Source organism: Echiichthys vipera (genome assembly GCF_963691815.1).
Source record: "Echiichthys vipera genome assembly, chromosome: 7".
NCBI lineage: Eukaryota > Metazoa > Chordata > Actinopteri > Perciformes > Trachinidae > Echiichthys > Echiichthys vipera.
The window spans coordinates 24,495,023-24,521,055 of NC_139832.1; the positions used below are offsets into that span (position 1 = coordinate 24,495,023).

Consider the following 26,033-nt stretch of genomic DNA (forward strand, 5'->3'; position numbering starts at 1 on the left):
ACATGGAAAAGTTGATTCCAGCTCAGTATACAGTATGTGACTAGAGGACTCCATCCTTTGGGCTTTCGTCTTCACAAGGCACGCTGGTCATCATCACAGGTCCAGGTCATTGCTCTCGCGGTTGTGGGACCAGTAGTGGCGCTGGCAAAACTCCCTGATCCGACCACAGGCCTCCACCATCATCTCCTCCGGCACCGTCACCACGATGCGAAAGAAGTTTGGGTACTCAAACGCCTGGGAGAGGGCAGAACAAGGATACTGTCAAACATCACAGGGATCACACACGTTTTTTTAATTGTATTGTCAATGTCAGCGTGTAGACAGATGTGGATAAATGACAGTGAAAGGTGTCTTACTGAGGCAGGCAGACAGAAGACAGACTGCTCGGTCACCAGCCGCTCAGTAAAGTCCACATCGTTCTTAAAATCTGGAAAGTGATCCATGTCAATCCCCACCTGGACAAATGTGCACATACAAACACACATCTTCAAGAAGAACCACAATATTTGTATTCAAAACCTTTATAAATAAACCTTTTCAAACCTTTTATTATTATATGACGATTCACACGAATGAACAGGTGAGCTCGGAATCCAAACTGAATGAACGTGAAATATTTAGGATACAGTGTAACCTATATGCACTGCCCATTAAGATATGTTTTACTTTTAAACTGCTGTAGAATCATATTATTTTCGACTTCTTTAAATTGCAACTTTTTTCCACTTGTTGATAAATATGGCTGTACATTTTAAGATGCTGTAATGTAACATCTGGCAGAGTCTTTACATATGTATTTTGTACTTTGTAGGACAACTGGGGTTTTATCATGACACCACTTAAATACACACAAGTGTACATCAATAAATAAACCACACATCATTTTAGTACTGACCATAATGTACATGGCTCCTGAAGGCATGACAGGGTTCAGGCCAGGGACGGTGCGCAGCTCATTGAAACAAATCTCAGAGTTGGTCTGAAGAAGAAAAGAAAACCAGAAACATGAAATAGTTTGGTAACATATGTTTAAAGGGATTATGGTTACGATTATATTGTTCTACTTTATAGAATAGGACCTTAAAATACATAGATACATCCATTTTATTTAATTATACTGTGTTTCTAATCTTATGTATGCAGCACAACATATATATTTTCGTATTTTAATATAAAAATTGCATATTGTCACACTCAAAATTTAAAGTCATTAAAAAAAGACCACATGATGCTCGACGACATGGAGTAGTAGCTGCTTTGCACAAATAACACTATCTGGGTAATTGTCACCTGACTGAGTCCACGGTGTCGTTGGTTTTTGAACTCCAGTCAAATATAAAGATGGTTAGATTTTATATTGTAAACAGAAAGTTACTACTCATCATCCCCCTGTTTACCTTCAGAAAGCTGATGGTGTTTTTGTAGAAGATTTCAGGTGTGTTGTTGAGGATGCTCTCCAGGGCTCCCTGGACGATACTGCAGGCTCCCAGAATACGTTGGCTCAGCTTCACCAGACCCTGTCGAATCTTCGGAGGAGACATATCACATGTGTCAGTTAGGTAAATGTAAGAGTAATCTATTCTCTGTTAGGAGAAGAATGTGCAAAGATTCCCACGTACCTTGGATCCAAGTATTTCATTTCGGTCATGGATGAGGATCCATCCCAACCTCCAACCAGGTACGAGCCAGCGCTTAGCAAGGCCGCCGCAAGAAATGATGGGAACGTCACTGCTGAGAGACGCCATGGAAGGACAGCTGCAACCTGGGAAAACCTGAGGACAGGAGCAGGGACAAAATTAAAATGATCAGATTGCAAAATCCTCTATGGCCAGAGAATACCATTATGTTGAGTGATAGTGGAAGTGATGGTACAGTGACGTAAGTTTATGCCGGAGTATATATATATATATATATATATATATATATATATATGTGTGTGTGTGTGTGTGTAATTGTAATAATATCTGGCTCTTTAGCAGCCAAATCCTCCACTATGTTCACCATCTGGTCGCTCACTGCAGCTGGAAATGAGGTTGTTGAAAGCAGTGAGAGTGAAACACAATAGTAAAGTTGCGGACAAAAGCGCAATGAACTCAAAGACGGTAAAACACTGCATAAAACTACAGAGTGAGGCTGTGATTACACATAGCCATTTGTTTCATTGTTAATATAAAACTATTGACTAGTACAGCTTTAATTAAAGCTACAAATGACCTGAAATATTCTTGAGCAAAGGGAACAATTAATTATTGTTTACCATTTATGACACTAACAGCATGCCTCAAACTTTTTCAGTACCTCTGCTTCTTACTCATACAAAACAACAACAAAAAGCATGATATGCATGTTAGCTGGAGCTATTTTACAAATAACCCCATGACCAATTATGGAATATAATTTAATCCTCTTTTTTATTTGATTTTATTGGTTATATAAGGTTTATTCTATAGATGAGGGAGAAACCAAGGCAAGAATTAGAGGAGAGAGAGAGAGAGAGAGAGAGAGAGAGAGAGAGAGAGAGAGAGAGAGAGAGATGACAGCTACCACAGCTCACAAAGCTCCTACACAAAGCTGGTTCTCATTAAAGCTGTATATACAGTATCTTTGACGTTAAGTGGGGAACTGCCCTGCGTCCTATTGGCCAGACTGCTGTGAATGACATAACAGCAATGTACATTTAAAATGTGCCTGCATAACTCTCCAATTTAGTCTCCAATTCAGAGTATTTTTTGGCTCGTGTCTGTGGAGTTCAGATTACATAAATCCTTCATCCATCAAAACGGAGCAGTTCAGTCAGGATAACGCAGTTACCAACTATATCAACACTAACATCTGGTTTAGAACAAAAGAATGACTTAAAAGTTTGAAAACATTTAATTCAGCATGATCAGCCTAGCTTGCTTCCCATGCCTTGTACAGTATTTTTCCAGCCCGACTGTGATGTAAGTAACTATAACACGAGACAAATCGATAAAGTCAAATCATTATAGCTCCCTATGTTTGGTTCTACACTTAATACTCTCAGTCTATCTCACATCAATGAATTTTAAATATGATCTTAAGTCTGATGAACCAAACTATAAGAAGCTCTCTCACACACACACACACACACACACACACACACACACACACACACACACACACACACACACACACACACACACACACGTGTGGTTGATATGACTTTAATTTGCTTATAATTTTTATTGAGGTGAGATTTATTGCTTTTATGCTTTTTTTTTAATCTAACCTGCACAACCTGATTCTTTTCTTATGTTTTTTATGTTTCTGCTGCTTTGTTTTATTGTGCAAATCAATCAAAAAATACCTAGACTGTGCACAGATGCACTGGAAGAACATAATTCACTGCTGAAGGTCTTATGGCGGACATGGACGGGGAGATATAGCCCCACTGAGTGAGCTTGGCTTGGCTGGTGCAGCTCACTGACACCCTGGCCCCTTACCCTCCAAACACTCACGTCATAAAGGAAAAGCACACCCCCTATCCAGCTCTCCCCCGACCACACGCCCCCATTCCTGCCATGTTCCTGACATCTGCATTGATTGCAAACACATGCAGTCGAAAAAGTGCAAAGTCATTCTGGTGAGATGTGGAATGGTCAGATGGCTGTTGTTGATGGATGAACCCAGAAACCCCAATTTGAAACTTTTCCACTCGCACCACATCAAAATTCATTCTTCTTTGTGCAACTGGTGGAAAGGTGCAATTTATTTTTTGTAGCTCTGAGAGAAAGTGTTTTTTACGATTATTCTACCACACTTTCCTCAGCTACTTCAACTTTAAAAGTATTTATGTCCCGTAGAGCAATCTTTTTATACTTCCGTCACCTTTCTGTTATCTTCACCCTATAACTACAGCATCTTGCCTGACTCTCACACTCTTTCTAAACACTTCTCCATTAAACTCATACTTGGATGAACAAACAGAACAAACAATGTTTTATTCAACAGTCTAAAAAAAATCATAACCAACTTGCAGAGCTGCTCTTGTATGAAGAGATAATAAATAAATAAATATTGGCCTTGCAAAGACATAATAAGCAGTTTTTTTTTATTTGCCTAAAATCACTTGATAAATTGTAGCTAAGTCGTCATTAAATCACCTCAACTACTCTTAAAAATGAATAGAAAAGCGTTAAATCCTGATCCCAATATGGAAGCATTTGCAAGCAGAAAAAACAACAGAGAAGTAAACGTGTATTTGTATTTGGGTATATAAAATATCTTGGAAAGTTATTCACTGATCGGGAAGTATGAGAGGCCACACGCAGACCTCTGTCATAATAAAAAAAAAAAACACGTTCCTCTGCCTCCTCCCGGTGCTCCTAATGGCATCTGCAAGATCCCACCGCTCTGAGGAAAACAACCAATCAGAGCTAAGGAGTCTCTGACGCAGTGTAAATGTTTGCTCATGAACTCAGATCAAACTCAAACTCATGTTGAAAACAGTCGAGCCAGATCAAGCAAACTTTCTATAACATGACAAAACATTATTTTCATAAAAGATACCAAATGAACATTGAAGGTGTTCTCAGACAGTGAGTGGTGGACTCACTGAAGGTTTCGACGTGAGTGGTTGAAGTAGCACGTCAATAAAGATGACGGACAAGAAGTGGTTTATCCAATCAAGATTTTTGATAAGGCCCGGCCTCCTGAAATCCCTTTCCTATGGAGCGATCCCAGATGAAAGAGTGAAGCAAGGTGGAACAAAATTCATCTAGTGAGAGTCCAATTAATGGTGGTAATGCGGTGAAGTGGGAAAAAAAAGTTGAATTGAGTTGAGTTATTTGTTTTTGTACTGAGATTCACTACAGTTTTCTTTGTGTGAAACCAGTGCAAACTAAGGACAGAGGTGAATGAAAGTTTCCAAGTGGAAGAGACAAAGTCTTGTCTTTTTGAGGATGCAACACTTCCTCTACGAGTGCTTGTCTTAATAAACCTTGTACTTTTTTAGAATGAACAGACCAAAACCTCTATTTGTCCATTTTAATATAATAATTTCTTCAACAGTAGCACCAAGATGAATGCTATATGCTATATAGGCCTAACAATGACTTGTAAAAGAACATAGCTGAATAAAGACCAAAAAAAGACTTCTATGTTCCCCAATCGGCGCAGAATTCCACGACAAATAGGCCTATGTAGACCCTAACACTACCCCCTGACCCTAACCCTAACAAAATGCTGAATTAAATCAGCGAAGGCAGAGGCTTATGCGACCGGGAAAAAGTGACCCCATTTGTATTTATCAACTTATCAGAATGTTACCTCAGTGAAAATCTACTGCACTGGACAATTCAACTCTTACCTTATCTCTTTCATTGAGCAACAATATTCAGCCTGCCTGTGTGTGTGTGTGTGTGTGTGTGTGTGTGTGTGTGTGTGTGTGTGTGTGTGTGTGTGTGTGTGTGTGTGTGTGTGTGTGTGTGTGTGTGTGTGTGTGTGTGTGTGTGTGTGTGTGTGTGTGTGTGTGTGTGTGTGTGTGTGTGTGTGTGTACAAGAGTCTATGTGCATGTTTATAACTGCGTACATGTTTGCACGACCTTAAACTAAAGTTTGTACAGACTTTTCAAGGCTGACACCGATGCCAATGCTTTGGACTGAATGTACTGCCAGTGTTGTTTTCTGATAGTTATCTTTTCATTTTGATCATTTTCCTGTTTAAAGGGTTGGGTCCCCCCATTATCTGTCTCTTTGACTTTTGCCTCCATCCCAGGACAGTGGAGATGGTGGTGCTCACAGCATTAAAAAAAAAACAAGAGCGACATCTCTATTCAGAAACTGTGTCCATGCTTTTCCGGATAAGAACACACTGTCAGCAGTTTTCATAAGGACTTGTGTTCTGGTGAAAACTGCTTTTAGCAAGCGGCCGAAATCTGATTGGCCACCCCAGGTGCCACCCCAGTCAGAGACCCGCGGAGTTGTCTAAGAGGCTGTAGCTTCAAGTTAAAGTCCATTTATTGGTATCATAAGAAATTGAATTTAAAGAATCCACAAATACAAACAAACTTGTCCTCTTGTTTGGAAGGACGCTAAATAACACTTCAGAATTAGACTTAATGTTGGCAAGGGAAAAACTGGCATGGTCATTTTAAAAGGGGTCAGTTGAATGAAATGGTTTCTATGGGTACCCATGAGTCTCCCCTTTACAGACATTCTCACTTTTTGATAATCCAGACAGTTTTGGGGCAGCGGCCAGTTGGGACATTAAGAGTTTAATGTTATGCCCCACTTGAGCCACCCCAGTCAAAAAAGTCTGGACACGCCCCTGACAGAGCCGCACCTCTGAATTTGCATTCAGACCATCATGTGGAAAAACTCCACAGTCATTCTAGTAGAATTAAAACTGGCTGCTGCTTCCTAGCCTCATTCACAGCACATGGCCACTAATCCCCGCTGTGCTGATGTGGGGCAGTCCACCCTCCATCCAGAGCCAGGGCAAATACCACCAAATGAAACACAACCTCTGCTGTCACTGTTGTGAAAAATGTGCCTCGCTGCTGTTACAGAGGGCCAAGCCGCGCGGTTGTACTCACCATATCGCTGTAGATTTCATCAGCCAGAATGGGAACGCAGTGTTTGGAGGCCACTGAGAAAAACAAGAATCATTTTATTGTTTCACTAAGATGAGGTTATATAGAATATGTGACAGATTTTCGCCTCTGACTTCAACTGTGACGCCAATTGAAAGCTCTTGATGAATTGTAACTCTTTTTCCTACTGAAGCAGAGCTTCAGCTAACCTTTGAGAATTTTCTGTAGGTGCTCCTTGCTGAAGACAGAGCCACACGGGTTGGATGGGTTGGTTACAATCAAACAGGATGTCTTCTCATCAATCAGGCTCTCCATGTGTTGCAGGTCAGCCTCCCATGACTTCTCTGGCTGCAAATCAAAAACGTGTCAGACTTTCTTGTGCATGAGTAAGATGAGTGCAATGAGTGCAATGATGTCAACCACATTTTCTCTATATGTTTATAGAGTCTGACAACAGTGCAAAGTTAGCTAATTGAATTAAAATGACTGGATATTTAAATATTATAGATTAAATATAATACTCCACAAAAAAGCAACACGTGCTTTCATTAGTCTGTCATCTGATCAATCACCATTGTTTTAACTCACTCTTTGACAGATAGGGACTTAACAGACAATTAACTAGATGAAAATCTTACACAACTTTAAGAAACAATTGTGTGTTGCTAATAGCACAGTCAGCCTTGCTGCCATGTTTTCTCAGTGGCTAACTGCAACAACAAAAATCCCACACTGCATTGTACTTCGTATTATAAATCTTAAAACCTTGAAGATACATGTGCAAAACCCTCCCAGACTTAGGAAAAGCCGTTGTTATTACGTGCTTGACAACCTTTTATTTATTTGTTTTTTTACAGTTGGTACTTTGCTGATCGGCCTCAGACATCCTAATTCAACAACAATCCAAAGCCAGAGAAAGATTATATACTCACGAACCTGGTTTAACTGAAAGTAGTGACACCAATGCTTCATTAAACTTTCACTGCAGACAGGATCAGACCCAGCAGGGATTCAGACCATAGACTATATAAAGATGGAAGGCTTGACGGCTTGAAAGTGAAGCCAAAACATCTGGATCGCCGCCTGGTGGCTCACTACAGTACAGGTCATAAACCCCGCCTCTCCATGTTAATGGGTGGGGCATGGGCCAAACTAAGGACACATCAAATACAATTTCCCCAGTGATGGTTTCTGTTAATGTAGGTAGTTTTTATCATGCAGATGTTTGTTCAAGTGTGCGGGCAGGACTTCAATGACACCACCGCCCGATCACTACCGGCAGCGCCCGTATCTGGAATATCTTGGCTTCACTCTTGTTCAGTGGGAGACACTAATCTATCATTAAGACTGGATTTAACAGGCAAATCCTATCAAAAAAATAGACAGACCAATAACTTAGATCGATTCAAATACACTGGTGTAGAACATGTTTTCTTGATTTTTGGTGGGGGCAGGGAGGTAGCCCCTTCTACTTACCAGCAGGTTGTAGAGTTTGACGTTGATGCCCATGGAGACAGCCAGAGTCTTATATAAGGAGAAGCCTGGGCATGGGACCAAGATGTTGTCCCCTGGGTTACACAGGACACTGATAGACAGGTCGATGGCCTGACTGCAGCCACTGGTCAAAATCACATCCTGAAAACGAGGATGGTGCACTTTACTTCTAAGAGCATAGACATCAAAACCACATATCCAAGCTAACAAGAACACCCGATGGTTTCTGGACTTTGACCAGAATAAAATCACTGTAACCAGTAGATTAACTCCAAGACATGCACTTTTATATATAATCAGATGATAATTGGCTATTCATAATTATCATAATATTGCACGTACTTTGTTTATAATATCATTATTACATGAACTTTCAATCACTAAAAATACCCATAAAGTGTAATTCCAGCGTAAAATAATCCCATGGGCTTTTTCAACAGTTGCAAACATCAAATAAGCCATCGAGACTGTTTTTTTTTGTTGTATAAACTATTAAAGGAGAAATCAAAGAGAGTCGCTAACAGCCGGACATGGCTAACACTGATTAGCTCGTGGCAGTACCGTGAAGGCATTAAAAGGTCTTTTTTTAACCACTAATACTGCTCAAAATATCACTAAACCTCTGCAGTAGCATGATAAGACACATAAAACAAAGCACCAATGGGCTCCTTCCTTTTGGATTGACTTTGGTAGTCGACTTGAATGGACATTACAACGAGAGGATCTGGTACCTGGGCCAGTAGGCAAGTCTTGAAAACACTCTTTTAAATACACACCGGGTTCGCTAACTACTTTGTTGGTGCTTCATTTTCTGTACAGGGACTCTTCTCATGCTACTGCAGAGGTTTGGTGTTATTTTGAGCAGTATTAGTGGTTAAAAAAGCCGTTTTAATGCCTTCACTGTACTGCCACTAGCTAATCAGTGTTAGCCACGTCCGACTCTTAGCGACTCTGCTGGATTTCTTCGTTACTAGTTTATGCACGAAGAAAAACTGTCTCGATGGCTTATTTGATGTGTGCAAGTGTCGAAAAAGACCATGGGATGATTTTAGACTGGAATTTCAATTTAAGTTGTCATATAATGTGATTCTAATTTAAAGTTAGTAAAGCACACCTCTGCCACTAGTGGAGCTTCAGGGCAGCTGTAAAAGTTGGCCACTGCCTGTCGGCTCTTCAGATAACCTGCCGGAGGAGACAGGAAAAAACATACAGTACATGCAAACAGACCCACAAGTACATTTCATCCCTTTGGAGCAGGACATCACTGACCATTGGAGTTGGTAAACATGAGTATGTATTTCTGTCCTTTGTGCAAACATAAAGGTGATTTAATTAGTATTTCTGGTTACTGGTACTCACCAACAGAGGGAGCATAGCCATTGTATTTTTGGGAGTCTATGGCATCTTTCATGGCCTGCAGCACTGCAGTGTCTGTAGGCAGGTTTCCAAACACAGTGGGATCCCCTGGGGAACAGATGTGATGATAAGCAATCGAGACTGCAAAGACTAAGCATCTAATGAATGTCAAAAGTAAGCATCCCTCTACACATGAAAATAAAACGAGTGTGTACACGTGTAAATATAGGGTATAGTGTATGTGTAAGAAACCAGATATGTGAAAGATAAAAAGCTGGGAGAATTGTTGCAAAACAAAAATAAATAGGACAGTGGACAGCAGTCAGTGGACAGTATGCATGTATGTTTTTACAATCAGCCAAGCATCAATTAGTAGTATCCTATCATACAGGTAAGCTATTGGTCTAGTGTGTTTCCATCCAAATGAATCGGAAATCTAAATGGGTTATTCTTTATTGGTTAAAGTCACACATTGTTAGTCAAACACTATTAGATTATCTGATTAGTGAAAATCTGACAGCTGATTTATTGCCTTTTGACTTATCAATTTTTTTGATTGATTAATTCATTATTACAAATTGAACACAGCCAAAGTGGCATCTCCAGAAGTATCTAAATCCCCAATTTAGCCAAACAGAAACCCTCTCACCGATAGAAAGTGCGATCATGGGTTTATCTGGGTTCGGAGTGAGCTTCATCCCATCCACGATGGCTCTGATGGGATTGAGCGTGTTGTTGGCCATCTCTGAGGGCTTCACTTCCCATCTCTGTCTGCGGCTCTTGGCTTTGGCCGGATACAAACTGCCATTCACACTGACATGGTGGACGCCGTTCCCGTGTACTCCCTTCCCGTTGACCGCGGTCCCATTAAGGCTTTTGCCATGGACTCCATTGCCGTTCATCTTAACCACATAAGACTTGGTATCCATCCTGGAACTGATGAGGGTAATGGACAATGAGTGGGAGAGCAGAGCAGCAAAATACTTTTACTTGAAACTGGACTTCAATTTAATCTTCAGGCATATATGCTACTTCTCCATTAGGTCAGAGGGAAATGTTGTTCTTTTTACGTCACTACATTTATCCGTAAAATATAGTTTTTAGTTAGTTTACACAATAAGATTTGTCTTAAATATGATCATCCTTCAAAATATAATGAACTGTTAGAAACTGCCCAACACCGTTCTACATGGTCTAGTGTTTCTATATAATCCAGTTTTGGGCAGTTCACTCAATATTAACTCCCCTTGAAGAACAATAACTTTAGATGTCAATCAATAATAACAATCCAATAAAGGACTCAGAATGATTCAAAATATAATAATAATAATAATAATAATAATAATAATAATAATAATAATAATAATAATAATAATAATAATAATAATAATAATAATAACACAGGAACATTTTGTTGGTAATATTTCTGAACTTTTATTTTAATCTAAATGTGAAGGTATTTTGCCGATACCTTAGTACTTATGCAGATATTGATACTTTTAGAGGATTTGAATGCTTCTTCCGTGGGAACATCTCTACTGATGTGCAACCGCCGTTTTATACATACAGTTAGAACTAAGAATAAAGATTATGATATTGATCACGTCAGCTGGGATCGGCTCCAGCCCCCCCGCGACCCCGACCCCGGGATAAGCGGATGAAGATGAATAAATGAATGAATGATTCTGCATATTCAAATATTATTATAAAATGAACGTATTATGGAGACTTCTTAATCCTGCTGTGTTCTATAATTGTGTTTCATTTTTCATTCAAAAGTCATTCTGTTAAATGTGTATTTACTCCTCACAGAAAAGAGAGGAGGGTGACCAGAGCCGCTCAAGTCTTAGGCTGCAATACATGTTAAATACATAAATAAATAAATAAATAAATACTTGTGCATTATTGTTATGCAAATCAAATACAATTTGCAAAATCAAATTACAACCAGGCCTAACATGTTTTTTTTCAAATTTCACATTTAATTATCATGCAACTCCATTCAGTTCAAGTTCATCAGTTAAATATTAGACCATTAATTGAAATAACATTTTGGAGAAAAACAAAATCCCATTTGTACTTACGTCATCAAATATTCAACAGAGGGTTTCTTCAAAAAGCAGCAGCGCAAATTATTCTAACACACAAGATGAACCGTAAAGGATGTTTAACGCAGGTTATATAGAAAAGCCCCCAAAATGGGTGTTGAACCCTGCCCATACTTCCATTGGTGGAGACTGAGGGCTGTACGATTACACCCCTTTTGCATCCCTAATCAGAACCATACGCTTCGAACCTTTTACCGTCATCAATTACCGGCCGGATGAGGGGGGGGGCGTGGGACGGGTTTGACGGAGGCGACAGGACACCTCAGTGGCGTCATAGGCACGGGCGTCAAAACAGGGAGGGAGCAAAGTGCGAGTCCTCCGATATGGTGTAATGATGAGTGCAGTTATCTTTATTTTGATGGAAATATATTTATTACAAAGGGGGACGGGTTTATTATTATTATTATTATTATTATTATTATTATTATATAAAAATACATTATTATGTTATAGCTGTTTTAGCAACAACTGTGTTTCTCCTCCATTGATTGATCACATTGTCTGCTATGAAAAAGTAACGCATTTTATAAAATAAGACTTTCACAACTCTGTGCTATCATTGGAAATGTTTAATTCAATTCAACATGTGAACAAAAACTCAGGTGTACAGTCAGAGTAATTGTACGTCATTAGGCCTTTGTTGCTTCCTGCCCAAACAAAAAGTTACTTATTCATGGTGGGTATGACATACTTAATACCTGAGTCAACAAAACATGTTATTTCATGTGTCACGGTGTCTGCCAGATGTGAACCTCTACACTGTGCTGGCACGTTGTGTGAAATCAATATGTGAAGCAGACAAACCTTAGTTTCGACACAACACACTGATGATGGTGTTGTTGTGTTTTGCCACTGAAAGCATCTTTCTAATACAGCCCATGTCTAGATACTTTCAATGCACTGTTGTGTGCAGTGAGTACAGTCAGTAGCCTAACTGGCTGGCAGTGAGACAAAAAAGCGGGTCCCACTTAATGAACATCTGTGGAAAAATACTCCTTACATAATAGCCTGACAGTCAAGCTGGGGGGGTTTAACTGTAGGGTTTCTCTACTCAGCATAATTTTACAGTCCCTTCGAGTGAAATAGAGCCAGTGAATGGACGTAGGTCCTCTGGGAGTAATAACAGAGAGAGAGGTGGTAAAAGAAAGAAGAGGCAGTCAAAACTGAAAGATAATGTCAAAAGGTCATACGCCTTGAGTTTTAGGAGAGTAAGCAGACGACCGGGTCTCTTGCCAATCTTTGAATTTCTCTGATGATTTTGGTGTCGGTCCTTACTGACAGAAGTTCTCAAATCTCGTATTCTCTCCAGTTAGATATTTTCATCTCCATATATGTGTAAATCACCCTTCTTTAACTCTGTGGACGCACCAGAGAATGCGCAGCTGTATTCACACATGAGTCCACTCGGAGATTACCCGGTCTTTGTACTAAGAAGCTGGGAGGGTAAACTCTGTTTGGTGTTGGATATTTGCATTCACACATACAGCCCAGCCGGTTAAAGTCTAGATAATTTCAGGTTTGCAGTGCATATGTGAAAGGGACCTCTGTCAGTAGTCTCACATTCACAGCTCTATCTCTGCAGAATGGTCTGGCTACATGAGCTTACTGGGATAAGAAAAAAAACTTTCTGGGTTTTTTGTATTTCTTTAAAACGGCCTGACATCCGGGCTTTATCCCAGCACTGCACAGCCGGTAAACAAAACAACTCTAATAATGCAGAGCTCTGTCCCTTCCACAGAGACTTACCATTAACCGGAGTGTGGCTAGAGAGGTGCCAGTTCATCTCCTGCAGAGGTACTGCAGAGGTGCTGTTGAGCAAGACACCGAACTCCCAACTGCTCGAGGCGCCGATCCATTGGCAGCCCCCTCGCTCTGACATCTCTCCTTTAATTGCATGTATATAGGTCCTGTTAGTGTATGTGTGTGTATTTCAGACCTGTGTGTGTGTAACGTGAATTATATAATAACAAAGGGAAAAAAATGAATTTCCCCTTGTGGGATGAATAAATGCATTCTTTCTTCCTTTCTTTCTTTCTTTCTTTCTTTCTTTCTTTCTTTCTTTCTTTCTTTCTTTCTTTCTACCACAGATGCAGTAGCTCAGTTGCCAACAAGACGGCTCCAATAATCCTTGAAAAAGTAAAGGTGAAACACAAAAAAGAATTCACAATACATACATACAAGTCCCGAACAATAATGTGTTTTCCTTATTGGGGCAAAATCTTGAGCACATGGCACACTGGAGCTTTGGGTGCTTGTGTGGGCAGTAAGAAGGTTAGAAACATATGCACAGACAGCATACAGTCACTCACTCTCACACTAAAAAACAAGAAGAAAGATATAAGTCACAGGTCAAAATCGCATTATGTAGAAAATTTCCAATTTAGGCAGCCTGTGCTGCGTCCCACCACTCCCCATGAGCCCAAACTTTACAGACATTGGCTGAGTTCCAAAAAGAGTACCTTTTCTTTTCAACTCTGACACTCTTGCTCATATACATTGTAGTATTCAGACCCCCTTGAATTTTTTGCTCTTTGTTAGTTTGCAGCCATTCGCTAAAATCATTAAAGTTGATTGTTTTCTGCATTAATGTACACGCCCATTTTGACAGAAAAACGCAGACTGTAGACATTTCTGCAAATTTATTCAAGAACAAAAACTGAAATATCACATAGCCATAAGTATTCAGACCCTTTGTTGTGACACATATCAAACTCAGGAACTGCCCAAAGAGCTCAGAGACAGAACTGTGTTAAGACACAGATCAGGTCGAGGTTACTAAAGAATGTCTGCTGCAATTCAGGTTCCTAAGAGCACAGCGGCCTCCGTAATCCTTAGTTTGGGACGACCAGAACTCTTCCTAGACCTGGCCGTCCGGCCAAACTAAGCAATCGAGGGAGAAGAGCCTCGGTGAGAGAGGTAAAGAAGAACCCAAAGCTCACTGTGGATGAGCTCAAGAGATGCACTGGGGAGAAAGTTCTAAAAAGTCAACCATAGGTGGATGGCTGCAGTGATGGTTGACTTTGTAGAGCTTTGAGGTCAGAATAGCCAGAGAAGTATGCTAACTTGCGTACTATAAAATGTGACCAGATGAAGTATAACATTCTGGTGTTTTTGACGCAAGAATTGTCTTTTAAAAGATGCTATGATAGCATAAAAAACTGTCTTTGAAACTAATCGCATCAGTTTTTGCTCTCTAGCCTCATGATGGACACATGCATACATCGAGGATCAGATGCAATACTGATACGAGGAGAAACCCACACAACTGAGAGCAAATACATAAACAGATACCAGCCTTCAACTGAAAATCCACACTAAAATAGAATTATTCATTGTTTTCTGAAAAAAACGCGATTGAATTAGTTAACCAGAGACATTTTCAGATCATTTCTAATGAAACAGTTGTATTGTTGGATGTAATCGCACTGCAGTTACATGAGCCCACAGAGTCAGTAACTAATAATATGACACGATGAATTCAGGCATGATGCTGTGATTTCCAGTATTTCCTTTACCGACTAAAACATTGTGAATGTCAGCAGATAGATTCTGTTTTTGGGTAGATTTTCCTTTTAATAGGTTCTTACATAATAAGTCAATAGTTACAAAGTATACCCTGTGGAACTTTGCACCCTGTTATTTAACTAGCACGGTATCACTTTTCCAAGCGCTTTGGTCGTTCTGTCTCTGCATGCTTGGATGAATCCCCCAAAAGCAAGATTAATAAATAAGAGCAAAGAATACTTTTAGCAACCCCTTCCTTTTGTAGGGGCTAGGTATAAATGGAGATTAACTATTAAATTCCATATTGTAAGTAGGTGGTTTGATGGACTACACGTGCATCTATGCTGTGTTGGAAGTAAATAATAAAAACAGTTTTTCATTAGCCTGAGCTAACAGTCAGTAATAGATTTAATAAAGCTGGGATCATGTCATATCATGCCTGTACTATTTCCCATACAACACCAGTGCACTGAATTAAATTATTACCAGCATCAAAATGTTCAGTTGTTGCATGTATGTTTGTTAGAACAGTGGACTCTGACAGGATCATTTCAGAGCAATAAGTGACCATCTACATGTTGTCTAGGAGCAATGACACTGAGTCACCAGTAAACATGTTCACACCCAAAACAAACACAAGGTAATAATGAAGACACTCACTAAAAAATATGGAAAACTGTCAATATTTGTCAGTACATTTGTTTAGGTAGCATTTGCAATCTGTGTTGGTTAATGTCCTTGCATAGCTTGACAAACTATTTCACCCCACAATACTTTTATTGCCAAACTGCGTGCACACGCAACGCACATCATCATTGTTGACAAACTGAAAAACGGTCTAGAGCCAGAATATTTCATCCCTCACGCAGAGCTGCAGTACCACTGAAAGTTGTCAAATCCAGGCTTGGATTAAGTGAAATTATCCTAAATAGCTTGATGCTTCAGTCTCAGACTGCAGAGTCTTGGCAAAATCCCAGGTGATGGCTCACATTGTGAAGTGGAGTTAATTGCTTATACTGGACATGGAAGTATGAATTTGAAACTGCTAAACAGATTCTCTCTATGTTGCTTAAGTTGTATATCTTAATTTGGTTATTTGCTGAGAAATGTGTGAGCTTGATCACTCCCCACACCTCCTTTTGCCCAACAAAAAACATTATGAAGATTTAAGAATAAAAGTCTTCAATGGCTGATGATGAATGATGACTTGGGTTCAGGTGGGGTCCATTATAACACTTATAAGAGTCAAAGCAACACATTTCCTATGGAGCTTTCTGTCCAGGATGTGTCATTCAAGGGCCCAGTTATGAATCCTCCGGTCAGTGTCCTTATTTTACCTCGGCCACAAATGATGGACCTATCTGCTATTCTCTCCGACAGCACTGTGTAAATACACGTACGCAAACAGAGGGCGTACTGTTGGCCTCAGAGCTGACCCTTGGTGAGATGCCGCTCAGGTCCATACAGACAGTCTTATATATACATTTGATCATCATGCGGACAGTTGGTGCCATGTCATGCCACTGGACACCCTGCCATACAGAGCAGACTTCCACTAAGCTGATAGGCCGACTCAGAAGATAGGCTTGTAACTGGCCAAAGAAAAAAGTCCATGGAGTATAGGTCCAAATCTGCTTTACATCAGCAAATAAGATAATAGGCCACAGTGGACACAGGCTAGCCCACCATTTTGCTAAACACAACTACACATAACACTTTATTAAAACATGTTTTAAGACTAAAACCAGCTTTATAACAACATGAAATAGATCTCTGAGCTTGTAGCACAGCTGAACTGATTTGGGGGCTTTAAGGAACACTTATCTTTAAAGCACTATGCACAAATAACTCTACATTGGATGAAGACTACAGCGCATACATGCATACATGCATACATGCATACATGCTAACGGATATATCAGGCTATACTTTGGCCCACTGGTGCTTTAAGCTAAATGCTAACTTCATAATACTAGCATGGTTACAATAACAATGCTAACATGCATATGTTTAGCAACGTTTACCATGTTAGCATAGCGTGTTTTAATGCAAAATTTGCAGACAGTACAGCTGAGTGAGGCTGATGGGAATGTCTTACGTTTTGCAGACCATAAACCACAGTATTGGACAAATAAGCTAAAGTCTGTCTGAACGCAGCCTAATAATTGGCCGTACCAAATTTCATGGCAGTTTATCATCTTTGTCGAGACATTATCCCAGGGGTGTTAAACTGGTCCAGTAAAGGGCCGCTGTGGCTGCAGGTTTTCATTCCAAGCAAGAACACACCTGACTCAACAAATCAACTGTGTGAAGACAATTCAGGTGAATGAATAAGTCGAGTCAGGTGTGTTCTTGCTTGGTTGGAATGAAAACCTGCAGCCACCCTTTACTGAATCACTTTGACACCCCACCTTCTGCCGATGGCTCTAGGATTATCATTGCGTTTCATTCTCTGGGGACCATTAAAATCTTCATAAAATTTCATGCAAACCATTTATAATTTGTAGAGATATTCTAGTCTGACCAACAAAAAACATATCACAAGGCTCTGCTGAGAAGCCCACTGGGTTTTTTTATTCAGATTTGTAATAAAATCCTCGACACATTTACACTGAGAAACAATTTTTCATGGTTACAACACACCCACAGAGCAGCATTAGCATTCATTCAGAATGTTTGTATCCACCTAATACAAGCGTCATTACAGGCGACCCACATTACAGAGATTAAACAGTCATTTGACCCATTGTTCATAAATATGTATTTGTGCAGCTTTAACTTACTTAAAAAATGCATTTCTCATTAAAATCTGGACTCCCACTCACCCCAACAATTGTTCAAGAGGATGAGTCGAACAAGTAACATTCCCATGAGACTTTAGTATATCAGCCAGTGACCTCTTACTGCAGATATATATTGGTATTTATGTATAAGTGGGCTTATGTAACAAAACATGGTAAAGAGATGTGAAAACTAGGTTAGTTATAGTTGGTAGGTTCAAATGTTCTCATATATGATTCAAGCTTCTTGCAGTCTCATACTCTAAGAGCAGTCTTTTCTTTTTAAAGCAGGGTTTGTAATCAGGGTCATTATCAAGCGTGTCCTCGCTGTCCCTACTTGAAGAATGACTGGAGTAAAGAGTGTTCAGATCAAAAGAAGAATCTGCATCTTCTTCCTCTTCCTCTTCCTCCTCCTCCTCCTCCTCCTCCTCCTCCCCCCTTCTCTCATCATTGTCATCATTGCTGCCTCGTACCTCAGGCTCTACATATCTGGTGGAGGACCTCCACTTTGTCACTCTGTAACGGTCCTGAGCACTCAGTCTGTTAAGAGTCACATAGGGCTGAAGCAGCTTGGACTGCAGCAGCACAGCCTGACACGACAGTGATAACCTCAGCTGGGCTCCTTGGACTCTGCTGATCTCAGACCTGAGGGTCAGGCAATCAGAGTCGGAGGTAGAGGAGGCGACAGTGGAGCACGGTATGGTCGTTGATAGAAAAGGACTGATGTGTACATTGGGCTGAGGTTTGATGTTTGTGTTCTGAGGGACAACTTGCAGAGATGATTCAGTAGCTAAATGCATTTGCTTAACAGCACAGACTGAGGACAGGGTCTCTGATCGAGAAGTAGAGGTAGAAGCATCTTCCGTAGGAGGCCCCGAGACACTGAAGTCAGGTAAGGGCGGACTACTTGTCCTAAAAGTAGTAGGGGCCTTTTGGAACTGCTCGGTTACGGGGTTTTGACTGAATCCGTCCAGAGCCTGTGATTGTCTGGTGGTACCACAAGTGTGTCTTAACTTTGGTGAAAGTCTGGACAAAGATTGTCGAGTTGGTGGTTGACAACTGGTAGAGGAAGATGCATCTTGAGATAAAGGAGCTCTTTGCACTTTGTACGTTGTGTTTGGGGGATTCGTTGGGAAGCCAGTGTGTGGTTGGTCTACCATAGAGTTTTTTATAGTTCCTCTAGGTATAGCATTGTTCCCTGAGGTATGGTGGTGTGGAGAGGTTAGTACCTGAGGACTGGATGCAGAAGCTGCCTGCTTGTTACTTGACACGATGAAGTGATTTCGGGGTGTTTGATGAGGTTCAAAGGCAGGGTAGATCCTTCTGACAGAGGCAATATCTATCAGTCGGACCACTGGTGATAACAGGGCGGGCAGATGAGTGTCTCTGAGTAAAGTTGGCAATGGTAAAAGTTCCATTTGAGATGTACCACTTGGTGATACAGGTGGTCCAGAGTTCTGCTCATCTTCAGGGTTTGCTTGTTCAGATGCCGGGGTTGCTGTCGGAAGATGAATGGCGGTCTGTGAAAGTGGATGTTTTTGGTCAGGGGGGCATGGTATGAGGTCAGAGGGCGTGAGGTCCTGTGATGATGTGGCCGATGAGGAAGACTGGAACAGTGGGGGCGATGAAGAAACATTAGTCTGAAGCAGCAGCTCTTCTGAGCACTCATCGGGACACTCCTGCAGGATGCTCTTCACCCATCGTTGGTGTTTGGAACAGAACTGAGGGGAGTCGGCGGCCTCTTGGACACAGTCACTACTTCGCTGACTGGTTTCTTCCTTTTCCTTGTTACTCTCTGTCACTGCTGCCTCACTATCCTCCTCTGTAAGTTGATGTCTGCCAAAATCTGAAATATTGTCATTCTCCAACAAAAGAGGGCTGTCTTTAGACGCATCTTGGTCAACCTCGTCTTGTCCCCGAAAAACCTCTTGCTGAAACTGTAGGGGAGTCTTGGCTTCCATTGACTTGAGGGCCTTTGAAGAGCTGCCAACCAGAACAGACTTTGAGAGTTGAGCGCTTTCCATTCCATTCTCTCCATGTGCCGAGGACTGAGAGATCCTGGCAGGACGACAGGATGCTACATCTAAAGGGAGGGAAAGGCAGTGTATTGTGATTAACAAATGTGTAATTATCATTAGAAGAAGAAAGTCATTATTTGCTAAATATGAATGCAACCATTTGTTACCATTGGTTTAACATATAATGGCACACAAAGCACAATTTAGATTTAATTTTGCACTATCTTGAAGGGGGAATCTGCAGATATGAAAACAATGGTCTGATAAATGTCTTCAAGTGATGTCACTTGGGTTAGCATCGGTTGAGGCTGAAGACTTAGCAGACCTCTCTAGCCTGCTGCTCATCTCTGCAGCAGGATAGAGACTCACGTCTATGCAGTGCTGAATATACAACGGAATGAAACTACCATGCTGTCAACCGTAAAAACAACAATAGAAACAGTAAAATGATTAAAGGTACAAATTCTAAGTGTATGTTACATGTTTTTTATGTCGGGTGGTGTTTCTTACCACAGTGCAGCAGTTTCTTTAGTGTTGTTGCTATGTTTGTGGAGTCAGAGGTAAACACTTCCAGCAACAGCTTCTCCTCCTCAGTCGCAGGGTTTTCTTTCTTCAGGATCTAGTTCACACATTTGTGTATGACAAAAATGCAATCAATGAGGCAATTTGAGAATGCCATTTTGACGGCCTTGATAGTAACTCTCTGAAACACTAGATAAGTCTCAAGTTTTCACTTTTGATCAAACTGAGAGCAAAAGTTTACAATGTCAAAAGGTCAGAGCATCTCAAGTAACAAAATAATGTTTTGGAAACTCTTTCAAAGGGGGACACCAAACAGCAAGCACAGATTAAAGCACACACAACCGTAGAACACACACCGTATCAATGTAGGTATCTCCTGGTAACACAGTCTCCAGCTCATGTAGATAGTGCAGCAGTCTGTCCTCTACTTTCTGGGCATAATGTTCCCCGTACTGCTCCTCCATCTGATTCTGAAAGACAGCAGGCACTTAGACACATCTTCTGATGAGACTTTTGCATACAGTTTAATAGTTTGGGTTTAATTATACATTCCAAGATCTAGAAAGTAATGGTCTCAGGGTTTGGTGTCATAGAGAGCTGCAGGAATGAGTACTAAAACTCAGAAGGGAGTCAGCATTTCTGCACTCCTGGTTCCCTCGTCTTGAAGTTAATTCGTTTTTTGGTTAAATGCCTGAAATAAGGTCTGTGGTTAACACGGGCTTAAGAGATCTTAACTTTTTATTTACAAGATAAAATACATCTGTCAATACCCCACTCTGGAATTTTGTTAAACACATGTACATGTCTTAAAATAGGCGGTTCCTAATTAGGAGGCTAAATGAGACTCAGCTGGAAGCTTAGTGGGTGGTTTGTTTACAGCCTTAATGTTGGATTTTTCTGATGAGTGCAATTACGCCTGTAAAATCCTACAGGTGGTGATCATTTGGGAGGATTATCTTGCTGAATAAAATGTGTAACTATCACCACAGAGCTTATTTCTGCAGGAATCTCCAATGGAAAAATCCTATTGGCTTTTTGTCGGGGAAACAAGCGTGATGCTGACTTCCGGGTTGGCCTACACAAATATGTCATCCCTGCAGCACTCAATTACGAAACAAAACATCATTTACACATAATTTGGTGAAATTAGAGCTTGTTTAATTTACTGCACAGGCTGAATGAAACAGTCGTGGTGTGGATTTCCATAAAAAAACTTTGAACCCAGTAAACTTCAATACCTGAGTGTCAGAGGTTTCTAATTCCACTCCAGCGTCCTCAAAACAGTCTGGGAAGAATTGCACTCCTCATTAAGTCCTTTTGGGCTTCTGAATACAGCTCTATATATTTCTATGGTATGTACAGGGATTTCATTAAATGTGGGTCTAGTGCACCCTGCTGGATAGCAAAGGGACTGAGAGAAAAGATTGGTATGTGCTGATTCAACACAGAGAGACTACATGCAAAACTGTCCCATGACTTTCTTATGATCCCAGTGTATAACCAGTCACTGCATGATAAACACTTAATGTGTGCGCAAACAGACAATATCAAGAGGATTTGAAATTTATTTTCAATATAGACTGTCTGAAATGATCTTGTCAAAGGTACAAAAGACGTACAGTATATGCATATTAATTGTCTAGAGGCCAAAGATTTTTAGTTGAACAGTCGAGAGCTGATGTTCATCCTTTGGTCACTATGGTTGACAGATTAAAAAATATTAAAACATCTGTGTCTTTTGTACTGTACATGCTATGAATTTTCCTTGAAAGCCTAACAACCTTTGAGATGATCTTTGAGTTTAAGTTTGCTAACCTGGAATTTTTTTATTTTCTATTAACTACTATTTCATTCGTATTTATTCTGATTTTGCTAGTATTATATATCATACATGTTTTGCCAGTAATTTATGCCTTTTGTTGTCTGGAAATCTGATTAAAAATTACTCAAATGATTATCCTTTATTTTTTTGACTTTTTTAAAGCATTGTTTGAAAATGTATATCATTAATTCTGGGTCTGGCTTGTATTCATGTGTGGTGTCTTGTAAGCCCATGCAGTCTGGGCATAGTTGTATGCATGCAGCATAATAGACAGACGATATTAAAAAACACCATACGTGAGGCCCCTCTAGCCCCACTGTATGATACAATACTGTATATCACCTTCCTATACTTTCTTGCATCCTTTATTCCGGCAGTTACTTCTACTGTTTTAAGACAGTGTGCTAAAGCAAACTCACCTTTATATATTCTTCAAGTTTGTCCTTGTCCACAGCAAGTGTTTGTGCCAGAGACTTGAAGTCCAGATGGTTCTTCCTCATTAGGAACATTTCATGTTGGCTCTGTGCAAGGAAAAAAGGACACAAAACATTCAGATTTTCATTAAAGCAGCAGTTAGGCATGAAGCTGCAATACTTAACTGGACAATGTTGTAAATGACATGCTTTTTTGTTATCAAGCCCATTAAAAGTCAATTGATTTAATGAGACATAGCAGATTCTAAGGGAGTTGAACTTTTAATAAACAACATTATCCAGGCTGACATTGCTAATTGTTTTCCTCCGGTATTTATTCCATTTCAATAAGTGGTTGGCTGCTTTTCATACCGATTGAATTATACTCTTTCAATTGCAGAGACATCGGCTGCAACTTTAAACATTATAACCTCATAAAGTTGAGGTTACAGCAGACATGGGGCAGGTTCATTTGATGTCGTGTTTGTGTGCATCTGATGAATATAAGTGCAATATTCAATATGCAGCTGAATTAAAACTACACAAGACTAGAATCCATTGAGTAAGAGCATGTTTAACTATTTCAAAGATTTAAAAATATGCGGAACAGATAGTTCTAAAGTTGGACACTTACACATTGATCTTGGTATTGAGGTAGTTTACTTGGGAAGAACTGGCTTATTTTAAACACAGTATCAACCATTCCTCTGCCTTTTCTGAGCATCCGCATAATGACCTGGAAGAAGAGACAACAAGGGAGAGAGAAAGAGAAAAAGAATATATATATATACACACATATATATATATATATAAATAAAATTAAACACAGTCATGGATCAACTGCAGCTGTAACATGCACGCGACTGTGATAGTACATGCTTATCGAATAAATGAATACTACCACCACTCATCTCCATACCATGGTCTTGAGGCCAAACATGATCTTCATGTGTTTGATGGGAGCCACCAGTCTCGGTAGAAGTCTGTAAGTGGCTTCCAAAAAACTCATCACTCTCTCAAAACGCCCCACGTCCCTGTTCTTCATGATGGAATACACCCGGGCAGAGGCAACACGCAGTCTCCACGAATCTTCAAGGCTCAGGGGCTGGGAGTCCATCTCTGGCCAACTGGACGCGTCCACAGCTGTGAAGAGCCAACACGAAGCATGTCACATCCTCCTCTGAGTTTACTTTCATTGCAACCGTCAATTTCAAAAGAGTGATCTGTGATGTTTTGCAGTGAGTGGTGGAAAAAAGGTTCTTTATTTAATCTAAAGCATGTGTTTAAGTGCAGCTGGGCTCAGGTTCTGTATTGAGCAGTTTGCACGTACTTGACCAGCGGTGGAATACGTTTTCAGAACGTGTAAAAGATCAGTGTTAAAAAAAATTCTTAATCTGTTAAGGATCTTACAACTTTTGTCTTTCATAGGCTGCAGCGGTAACCGTTTTAAAGCTAGAGTTAGACGATTTAAGGAACAGTACCATCACGTCATGCTAGATGTCAGGAAGGGGGCTAAGAATGCTACATTTTGTTAAGGAAGAAAATGGTATGAGCATTTTCAAAGGGGTCCCTTGACCTCTGACCTCAAGATATCTGAATGAAATGGTTTCTATGGTTATCCATGAGTCTCCCCTTTACAGGCATGCCCACTTCATGATAAACCAGACAGTTTGGAGCAAAAAACATGCAGTTTTTCTCATGCAGTACAAACATTTCTGCACACTGGGGTCCATAAACAGTCTTGAATTGGGTCTGACAGGAAAGCTGAGACTGTTGTGGATTCAATAACCCCAGTGCTGTTCATGTGTGTGATTATGTTTGTCCCCATAGTAACCATTTCATTGCAGTGAGACCATTTTTTGAAATTTGAGCACACTGTATAAAATTAGAAGTTGTGACCTCTACGATGATCACAGCCTCATGAAACGTTACAACCACAAACTAGAGACAGTGAATGGCTTTCCTTTGTATATTGACTACTGAAACTTTCCAGAAATTTTCCATGGGAATTTAAGCTGTGGAATTTTGAAATATTCAGACATTTTATGTAGTCCACAGACTCAAATGTGCGGCTTCAAAAGTCTTTCAGGAAGGCCATGGCAGGCAGCAGTGTGCTATGTGCATGTGACTGAGGAATAGCATAGATATTCTCAAGTTTACTTGCATGAAAGCTGGTTGTTTTTTTTCAAGATTATGCGAAAATACATTTTCCCCAACCATATTCAAAATCCCTGTTAAGGGCCAACCTTCCAGGTTTATTCCTGTTTATTCCCATAAATTCCTCGTAATTTCCATAAATTCCTGCTAATTCACATGGAAAGTTTCCAACTAAATACCCTAATATTGACAATAAGGGGGGTTTCTGAGCAAGTCAAGGGCTCACTATTTAATTGCCAATTCTTGCAGAAATCTCTAAATGTCAAAAGTTTTTGATAACCAATCACTGCTTGGATTTCTCTGTGGTGTTCCTCTAGGTCTTGATGTGGTATTTTGGAGGGATTTTTTCACCCTCATACTCTCTAATCTTAAACATTTGAACAAGCACCTCACAAAACACAATATCTATTACAGATTTTTCTAACTAGAAAAGCTTGACCCAGTGCTGAGCTGCATCTCAATTCAATCCTTCAGAGGACGGAACTTCTATGTAACATATACCGTTGACCTTTTATCTCCAGCTGGACACCCCTCCCTTACCTCTAAGAGGGAAAGTATCAAAATAAAAGTACTCATTATGCAGAATGGCCCGTTTACAGAGTTGTAACAAAATATATTTTATATCATTGGATTATTATTACTGATGTATTAACATGTAAGCGGCCTGTTTATGTTGGATCTAATTGAACTCCTATGCAGTGATAGGGAGTTATAACGGTGCACCATCATTTAAAGTGATCATATAATGTGTACGTAAATGATTGATGTGTGGATTAAAGAAAAATGCTAAAAGTACAATATTGACCTACATTACTTTCCATCACATTTACGGATATGAAGCTGATCGTCCATAGCCCGATCTTTTGATAATGCACCAAAACGTATAAACTAAATGTACAAATAAACGAATACGATATTTAAAATGCAATATTGCTAATGTCGACAGTTTGCAACAAGTTGAATGATGCAAAAATGGTGACTATAATTTACTTCAAACTAACCTTAAAAGTAACAGGGTGAAAATAAAACACACAAAATGCCCCGTTGTGAATGAATGCGTCACTGATGATAGGTGAAACCAACCTTCCTGCACATCCATCATCCTGTGAGCCCACACATACTCGATGATCCACAGCGGTAACTTTGGGAAGTTGTGCAAAGATGTTTTTCCAGGCTGCAGATCTCCTCCGTCCATCGGCTCCTCTGGTGACGGAGGGACTCACCGGGTGTCTCCCTTTTAAACTCCCATTCATGAATGGGCTGCGGTCTCCCACCACCACGGACATGTACCGGCAAGTCGAGGGT

General features: G+C 40.2%; 2 protein-coding genes across 2 annotated transcripts; both read right to left on the reverse strand.

Annotated features, from left to right (window-relative positions):
* Positions 1–93: 93 nt before the first annotated feature.
* On the reverse strand, positions 94–10,336 carry tat (tyrosine aminotransferase; the record flags this gene model as incomplete). The annotated part of the gene is made up of 11 exons (XM_083916935.1): positions 10,054–10,336; positions 9,408–9,512; positions 9,163–9,230; positions 8,031–8,189; positions 6,764–6,902; positions 6,558–6,610; positions 1,620–1,772; positions 1,398–1,526; positions 896–979; positions 357–455; positions 94–234 (listed from the first exon to the last, which is right to left on the reverse strand). Exons 1-11 carry the CDS (start codon positions 10,331–10,333, stop codon positions 94–96), a joined length of 1,410 nt encoding a protein of 469 aa, XP_083773061.1. The 5' UTR covers positions 10,334–10,336.
* A 3,477-nt stretch (positions 10,337–13,813) lies between these two features.
* Positions 13,814–25,952, reverse strand: LOC310949462 (uncharacterized protein; the record flags this gene model as incomplete). Its single annotated transcript, XM_083916936.1, has 8 exons — positions 25,812–25,952; positions 23,491–23,714; positions 23,206–23,307; positions 22,578–22,679; positions 20,693–20,806; positions 20,325–20,433; positions 18,270–19,879; positions 13,814–13,828 (listed from the first exon to the last, which is right to left on the reverse strand). Exons 1-8 carry the CDS (start codon positions 25,921–25,923, stop codon positions 13,814–13,816), a joined length of 2,388 nt encoding a protein of 795 aa, XP_083773062.1. The 5' UTR covers positions 25,924–25,952.
* Positions 25,953–26,033: the final 81 nt, after the last annotated feature.